This window comes from Pseudopipra pipra, chromosome 14, assembly GCF_036250125.1.
Source record: "Pseudopipra pipra isolate bDixPip1 chromosome 14, bDixPip1.hap1, whole genome shotgun sequence".
In the NCBI taxonomy this organism is placed as follows: domain Eukaryota; kingdom Metazoa; phylum Chordata; class Aves; order Passeriformes; family Pipridae; genus Pseudopipra; species Pseudopipra pipra.
Genome location: NC_087562.1, coordinates 8,647,737 through 8,656,348, shown reverse-complemented (window position 1 = coordinate 8,656,348; position 8,612 = coordinate 8,647,737). Strand labels below are relative to the sequence as shown.

The following is an 8,612-nucleotide window of genomic DNA, read 5'->3' as shown; positions in this document are numbered from 1 at the left end:
TGTGTTCATGTGTGTGTGTGTACATACCCACCATGCAGTTCCACCCATGTAACCCCCCTCTGTGTCCCCCATGTGCACACCCCCACACTGCGCCCAGGTGTATAGGATAGACCTGCACACACACACACAAACACAGACACATCCCCACACCCACACACTGTGCACACACACAGAGTGTGTATATACCTACACACACACCCATACACCCCACCCCAAACACCTGCTCGGACCTGTGCTACTGTTGAGCCCACCTCTCCCAGAGCTGAACTGGCCCCACTGCCCCAGCTGCTCCTGCTGAAAGAGTCACCCCAGTCACCCCCAGAAATCCCAAAGAGCCCCCACCCCAGCATGCCCAGAGATCCCCCCATCCCTCCAGGATCCTCCCCAGAGGATCTCCTGGGATCCCCAAAGACACCCACCCCAGCCCTCCCAGAGAATCCTTAGTTTCCCCATCAGCCCCACACCAGACTGTGTCCAGTACATCCCAGTCTCCCTTGCACTGGCTAGCCCAGCACAGCCCACCCTGCCCTCCCTGTGCTGTATCGTGAATTAATTGTCCCTCCAGCAGACATACACACACACTGTGACAACACCCCCGGGCCCCCCAGCCCCCAGGCACCCCCTAAATGAGACTCAGAGCCCATGGAAAAGGCAATCTGATATAAATAGCGATTTACAAAGAATACAAAAATAGAAGAGGGGGCAGCACCTCATGGGATCCCACGGGACCCTCCAGCCAGTACAGCCCCCTCAGAAGCAGAGAACTGTGCAGGAGTTTGGCTGAGGGTACCGGGGCCTCGGTGGGAGTGGGGAGCCCTGGGGATCCTGCTCTGGCACTGCCTGGGATCCCCCACCACTCCAGGGCACAGAAACTGCCCCCAAGGGGGGAGGGAAAGTACAAAAAGCGAAAGTGCATCAATCTACGTGTCCTGCCCCCAACCCGCGAGGACCCCCCAGGGGCAAGAGGCACAGGCAGCAGTGGCTGGGGTGGGGACAGCTCTGGGGGGGGCCCAGCAGCCCTGGCCCCCCTGCCCAGGGCAGATACGTGGCATTGTTCTGGCTTTGGGAGGTTTGGGGGTCACTGCTGGGGAGCAGTGGGGGGTGGGGTAGCTGAACCCCAGGGACCAACACCCCAGGCTCAGGCATAACCTCTGCACCCCTGAGTGCCCCCCTGTAAGACAAATGTGTGTGTGTCCCCTGAGCAGGGCACGGGGACCCCTCATGCAGCAACAAGGGGGGTCCCACAGCCTGAGCTCTCCCCCAGGTAGGGACAATGTGACCCCCTTGGGGGAAGTCCCCCCAGACTGACTCCCCCAGACATGGGTTGAGGAGCATGGGGGGTCCCCCAGGCATGGAGGCCAGGCTGGCCCCGCTCCAAGGCACAGGCGGTGAAATCAGTGATGGCTTCAGCCCCGGGGGGATTAAAGCTGGTGTCTGTACTCCAACACCCCCCTGGGGCACTGGAGAGTCTGGGGGTGCTGGTGTGGGCAGGAGGGGCTCATTCCCCACCTGGGCAGCCATCCTGCTGCATTCCTGGAGGCTCTCAGGGCAGGAATCCCAGCCTTAGCAAGGCACTGGTAGGGCAGGAGAGGCTGGGGGTCCCTCTGTGACCCCCGGCTGGTTCCTGACAGCGTGGGGGACCTGGGGCACCTACGCCAGCAGCCCCATGCGGGTGACTTTGGCTGAGAGGAAGGTGTGCAGGACGAAGACAATGGGTTTGGGGCAGGAGTGCAGGTCCAGTGCCTGGGGAGAGATGGAGAGCGGTGTCAGCCCCCCCCCATCTCAAACAGTTCCCCGCACGGGGGGCACCACATGGTAGGGGATCCCAACCAGCCAAACCCAGCGGGTCTAGACACCTGGGACACTGAAGGGTTGGGGGAAAGCAGGAACCACCCCTGGAGGAAAACCTCATAAACAAAGGGGTGAGCCTGGCTGCCCCCTCCTCACCAGCTCCCCCTCGGGGCCCCCGAAATCCAGGTAGAGAGTCCTGATGCCATCGTCCGCCGACATCTTCAGCCGCTCATAGGGGTAGCGGAAGAGGACGCTGGCGCCCGGCTCCTCCCGGGAGATGGTGAATCCACCCTCGTAGTGGATGGAGAGCTGGACCTCCTGCCCGCCCAGTGTGCAGCCTGCAGGCATGGCCACCGTCAGACCCTGCCCCCCTGCCAAGCCCCACAGCCCCAAGAGGGTGGGAATGGGGGATCCCTGGGTCCACCCCGCAGCACTCACCCACAGTCACCTCCTTGATGAGCTCAGCAGCAGCGTGGCAGCCCTGCACCAGGACACGTGTCCAGGCCGAGAGGTCCCGGTGTGTCTCCACGCGGAACACGTGCATCTCCACGCCCTGGCGCGACCCCGTCCGCGTGGCAAAGGTCAGCTCCGAGCCCAGCGCAGGCGAGCGGCGCCCGGAGCCTGAGTGGACCAGCCTGGAGGGTGGGACACAGATGGATGGGGGGGTCAGGGTGCCATGGCAGTGCCAACACCATGGCACCCCATGCCCATCCGAGCTTTGGCATTTCCCCCTGCTCCAAAAGGCAGAGCCACGGCTCGGCCGAGGGGCACTGGTCCCCAAGGGGGTCCAGCCCAGCCCACCTGGTGGCCACCAGTGGGTAGCTGTGGCAGGGGGAGGCCCAGGCATCCCTGGTCCAGGGCATCCCGTCGTATAGCAGCAGGTCCTTCTCTGTCACTGCCATGAGCACCGGCCGCCACTGCTGCCGCCCGCCGTCCAGCCGCGCCTGCCAGGCATGAGGGCACTGTGAGGGGCACCAGGGGCTGCAGGTGTCCACCACTGCCCACCACCCCAATCTCTGCACTCATGGCTGGATGGATCCCAACCCAGAGGCTCCACATTGACAGGATCTCAGCAGCACCCAAGGTGCTGCCATCCTCTATCATCTGTGATTCTGTCCCGGCAAACCATGCCAGGAGCAGCCCCCAGGGGTCCTGCTCACCACCATGCCTGGGCCAGCTGCAGCTATCAGGCAGCGAATTCATGGAAAAGGGAGGGTATGATGAGTGTCTCCAGCTAGGAAACCCCAGTGGGAGAGGGGGCTTAGGGCATGGGAAGCACTGCTATTACTAGGGCGCAGAAGGGAGAGTGGTAGAGCCAGTGGCCAGGCTGAGCTCTGGCTGCATCCATAGCCCCAGTGAATCGTTGGCACACCCTGTTGGCACTGCCATCCCCAGGACCATCCCAGCACACCCCATTGGCATGTACCTGCTCAGCCAGCCAGGCAATGTGCTTCACCTCCTGGCCGCTGGCTGTGGGGCTGCCGGAGCGCAGTGTGGCATTGAGCTCGGCCAGGACCTGTGGCAGCAGCGCAGTGATGTTGGCGTGCAGGGCGCTGAACCAGGCGTGGGCCGTGGCCGTGTCCCGGCACCGCAGCACCAGTGTGTTCCGGCTGTCCGGTGAGTGCAGCTCAATCAGTCTGTGAGGGGACGGGGACAGGAAACGGGGTAGGATATCGGGACATGGTGCGGGGTGGGATATCAGCACACCAGCACCCACCAGCAGCCCCTGCCCTCACCTGTTCTCCAGGTCAGGCATGCTGAGGTTCCGGGCAGCAAAGCACATCTTGAGGGGAATCACCTTGCGGTCACGGGGCCCCTGGTGCTGGGGAGATCCTGAGTCCTCACTGCCACTCAGGCTGGGGGACTGTGGGGCCACCCCCTCCCATGGCAGGTCCGACACCAGCGATGGCTTCTTGATGTAGGGGGTCACCTCCCGCATGAACTTCACTAAGGGGGTAGTGGGGGGGACAGTCAAGGTTGGGCAGGGTCCTGCACCCCAATGCCATAGCCCTTTGCCCCAGGGACGCTCTGTCTGTGGGGTGACGTGCCCTCCCTGCAAACACCAAGGCTTGGAGAGTCTTGGGAGGTCCCACTCTCCCTGGGACGGGGATGTCCTGAGTGAAGGACGGTGCTGGCAGCTCATCCTGGTGACGGCTCGGGTGTAGGAAGGGGAAGGCAGCACAGGACAATGGTGCTGGGCAGGAGGTCAGGTTGCAGCCCATCCTGGTCCCATCCTGCCCCGTCACTGCTGGAGCAGCCAGGACTGCACCCGCCAAGTTTCCAGCGCCGCAGGCAATGCCGGCAGCTGACCTTGTGCTGCCACTTATGCCCCGACGGCTGCCGGCCTCCGGAGGGTGTGCAGCCAAGACATCCCGGCTCCTACGCCGGGAAGGAAGGAAGGAGGCACCAGCTCCAGCTCCTGCTCCTGCTCCCCCCGGACTATCCCACCCCAGCACCACCCCGCTGACGTTAGCCCTGGACCCCCGCCCAGCTGAGCCCCGGCAGCCAAGGCCAAGGGAGGGACGCGCTGGGGACAGAGAAGGGGCGGCAAGAGGGAAAACCAAACCAAAACAGCAAATAGGCTGTAATGCCTGGAAAGCGAGTGGTGAAAGCATCTGTGGAGCCAGCTAGGCCTGCTGGGGTGGGAACCACAGTGGCAGTGGGGCCCACATCATGCCGCTGCCAATCCTCTGCTGTGGGTCTGCCGTGCGGGAAGGGGGAGCAGGGACAGGAAGCAGGGATGGGGAGTGGGCAGGAGACACCGGCCCCATACCCTCCCACTGGCTCTGCTGAGCCGCCGTGCTGCCACGAGGCGCCTGTCCTTGCTGTGGGCAGCACAGGAGTTAATATTAGCTGCCGCCACGCTGATCCCAGGATTACCACCGTCCCTGCACCCCTAATCCTGCTGCCGGGCTGGGCAGGGCAGGCAGAGCCGCGGGCAGCAGCACGGCCGGCAGCTCCCGCCACGGGGCCACTCGGCAGATGTTTGCCAGATGTGGGCAGCTGCCTCCAGTGCTGGGCGGGAGCTCAGCCCATGGGGGTTCCAGCCCACAGTGCCGTGACCCCACGGTGCCAACACTAACTCCAACAGAGCCCTGGAGCCAGGAGGGTGAGAGGCTGAGCTGGGCAGTCAGCGGCACCAGAGCCTGAGTGCTGTGCTGGGGCGCTGCCGGAGGAGCGTAGGCTCTTGCTGGTGACTGGGACTGATGGAAGCCCAGGACTGTGTCTGCCAGTGGAGACGGCAGCAGATATGGCTCCCAGTTTTCAGTGGGATGTATCCATGGTGCAGGCAGGAGCACGGAGCACCTCGTGCCAGCAAGCATGAGACTGGCAGTGGGGCGGTGGCATCTGCAACCACCCTTTCTACTTCTGGCAAGCTGGTATCCAGCACACAGCTGACCCAGCACAGTCACCCTGGCACAACCACTGGTACTCTGGCACAGCCAGTCACCCCAGCACAGCCACTGCTGCTCCTACAGAGCCACCCCAGCACAGCCACTGTCACACAGTCACTGTTACCACAGCACAGCCACCCGAGCACAGCCACTGCTGCCCCAACACAGCCACCCCAGCACAGCCACTGTTGCCCCACCTACACGCTCACCACAAAGGAAACCCAGCTGTCACCTGCACCCCTCACCCGTCCCGCCGCAGGAAGACAAGACGGCTGCTCCGGCTGCACGGCAGTGCCGGGTTCACACAGGCCCCATTGGGGCTGAGCCCCCTGCCTCCAGCAGGGAACACCAGTGAGGTGTCCCAAGGCTTGTGCCCGCCCATGCCCTTGGCAGCGTTGCCCACAGCCACACTTTGCCCACAGCTTCCCCAGGGGCAGAAGGGCTCCCTTCCCCCAGGGTCACAGAGCATGACATGGGCCTGTGGGCACCTGAGGGGAGGCACCTGGCGTGGGCCCTGTGGCCAAACCCAGCACCCAGGACAGGTGACACCAGCCCCACTGAGGTGCTGGCATAGGGCTGATGCTCCCACCTCCACCACTGGCACAGGGCTCAGGAGAAGCCTTAGCGCCTGCCAGGGTGGTCACGGCTCCAGGGTTGGTAAGGAGGGACAGGGCTGGATGGCACAGCCAGTGTCCCTCCCAGCTCCTCTCTAGGGTCACTGATGCCAGCTGGACACTGGACGGTCCCATCGCAGCCATCGGACCAGCAGTGCCCAGCTGCAGCGGGAAGGGAAAGGAAGGGAAAGGAAGGGAAAGGAAGGGAAGAGGCGGCTGCTGCAGCACCCATGCCCGTGACGGAAGCGAGGGACAAACACACCACGGGGCTGGAGGCTCCTGAGGGATGGGATCAAACGGCCGGGCAGTGCAAGGAAGGATGCGGTGAATCCAGCCTGGGGTCCCGTGGGGACTCTGGCTGCCTCTGTTGGTGGCCCTGGCCCAAGCACCAAGCTCAATGCAACATCTCCACCTCAGCCCCCAAAGCACCCCAGCCGTGGCTAAGCCACCCCATGCCAGCTGTGTCCACTCCAGGGAGCCCACCCATGTCCCCTTGTGCTGGCACAGTGTGCCAGGAACAAGCAGGCAAGCAGCAGCACCATCTCCATGCTCAGTGCCCAACAGGCACTGTGTCAATGGAGAAGACTCACACAACTGGAGGACAGATGGACGTGCCTGGACACCAGGACAGAGTGTGTGGCACACCTGCATGGGCCACCCTGATCTGCGTCACAGGGGGCTCATGTCCTTGCAGTGCCCCATGGCACGAGCCCCGTGCTGCGCCAACGGGCTGGGCAAGTCCTGCCCGAGCTTGTCAGGCTGCCGGGAACAGGTCGGGCAGGAGCCAGTAGCTCCGTCAGGCCAGTCTCGAGCCGGCTGTGCCGTGGGCACAGGGCCCATGGGGACACAGAACCTGCAGGGACACGGAGCCCACAGGGATGTGGGAAGACCCAAACCAACCCGAGGCCACAGCCCTCCCTGGGGAAACCTGTCCACCCTGAAGGTTCCATCACCAAAGACAGGGGACACCCTGTCCAGGGCGAGACTGCAGCCAGGGCACCCCAAGTCTATCCTGGGGAACCCCAGGTCTATCCCAGGGGATCCTAGGTCTGTTCTGAGGGGACACAGTCAGTGAAGCTGTCCCGTCCAGCCCAGCTGTGAGGGGTTCCCATCCCGCCGCAGAGGGAACACTCCGACCAGGGAAGAGACACTCCAGTCCCTGTCCCCGTGCCAGAGGGGGCACACTGGGGTTGGGGGTTCTGGGGACACACACGTACCGGGACTCTGGGGTGGGGGGGAGTGGTGTCCCGCACCCGGAAAAGGGGCCCAAGGGTGGTCGGGGAGCCCGGTGACAGCGGCAAGGGGGTGTGTTGGGACTCGGTAACGGCGGGGGGAGCACCGGAGGGACAGGGTAGCACCGGGGGCCGTACGGGGGATTCGAGGGGGAGAGGAGGGGGGTTTAGGCGTTACCTTCAAGGATGACCTCTCTGCCGGCTCTCTTCAGCGCCTGCACGGCTTGATCGTGGGTGGCATCGCGGAGATCGACGCCGTTCACGGCGAGGATGGCGTCGCCTAACCGGAGCGCTCCGCTCCTCTCCGCCGCCAATCCCGGGAAGATCCGTGAGATCAGCACCGGCATCCGATTCTCCCGACCTCCCTTAATGCTGATCCCGAGCCCTCCCGCCTCCGCTTTCACCACCCGCACCCTCCTCACGCAACCGGGTGCCGCTGCCGCCGCCGCCGCCTCCGCGTTGCCGTTCACCACGCCGTTCACCACCGACGCATCCCCGGCCCCCGGTTCCGCCGTTAAGCTCAGGGTCTCCCCGGTCAGTTCCGCCGACACGCGGACCCAGCGTTCCCGGAGGAGCAGCTCCAGCAGTCCCGTTTTACAAGCCCGGGTCCACACGGCCATGCCGCCGCCACCGCCGCCGCCGGTCACCGGGAGAAGGGGTGGGGCTTATGTAGAGGGGTGGGGCTTTCCAGGCCCCGCCTCCGCCCGCATGGCGCGCTGCGGTAGGTTCGAGGGTATGGGGGGGACGGGGTGGGGACGCTCCGCCCTCCCCGCCGGCGCGACCAATCGCAGCAGCGACGGCTCGGCCGCCGCTGCTGCGATTGGTAGCGCCGGCGGGGGTGGGAGGGAAGGCCACGCCCCCACGCGCCATGTCTGGCGCTGTGATTTATTTCGCGCGCTGCGATTTATTTCACCCTCCCCCCCGCCCTCCCCTTTCGCTTTAAATCTCCCTTATTCCCAGGGGATCTCAAAGTTCCCTCCCTCCATCCTTAGGGAATGAGGCTTCCCGGCCCCACGCAGCACCTACAGAGCCCCATCCCGGGGCTTCCATACACCGGGTGGCTCCCGCGGAGCCCTGTCCTTAGGGAATGAGGCTGCACCCGTCCCTAGGGAAGGAGGGTCCCCTACTCCACTCAGCACCAAAGGAGTCCCTATCCTTAGGAACTGAGGCTTGCAGGTAGCACCCACAGACCCCCATCCTCAGAGAATGAGGCTCCCCTGCCCCACGCAGCATCCAGATCCCCATCCTTAGGGAATGAGGCAGCACCCACATACCCCCCGTCCTTACGGAATCAAGCTCCCCTGCCCCACACAGCACCCACAGACCCCTATCCTTAGGGAATAAGGCTTCCCCACATCAGGTAGCACCCACAGAGACCCATCCTCAAGGAATGAGGTTCCCCTGCCCCACACAGCACCCAAAGACCCACAAAGCCACTGGGGAGAGAGAAAGAAGCCAGCGCTGGGATTGGAAGTTTAGAATTTGGGGTGTCACCTTGTCCCACAGCTCTGTGGAAGAGAACAGGGATACAAGGATCAGGGTGACAGGGTTGTGTGACAACAGGGAGTCTCACACAGCAC

At 64.1% G+C, this 8,612-nt stretch overlaps 1 protein-coding gene across 1 annotated transcript; it reads right to left on the bottom strand.

Moving 5' to 3' along the window:
• Positions 1–645: 645 nt before the first annotated feature.
• On the bottom strand, positions 646–7,696 carry SNTB2 (syntrophin beta 2). The gene is made up of 7 exons (XM_064671117.1): positions 7,211–7,696; positions 3,528–3,738; positions 3,218–3,428; positions 2,593–2,735; positions 2,230–2,426; positions 1,948–2,129; positions 646–1,743 (listed from the first exon to the last, which is right to left on the bottom strand). The coding sequence occupies exons 1-7, from the start codon at positions 7,650–7,652 to the stop codon at positions 1,651–1,653; spliced, it is 1,479 nt and encodes a 492-aa protein (XP_064527187.1). The 5' UTR covers positions 7,653–7,696; the 3' UTR covers positions 646–1,650.
• Between the last annotated feature and the right edge of the window lie 916 nt (positions 7,697–8,612).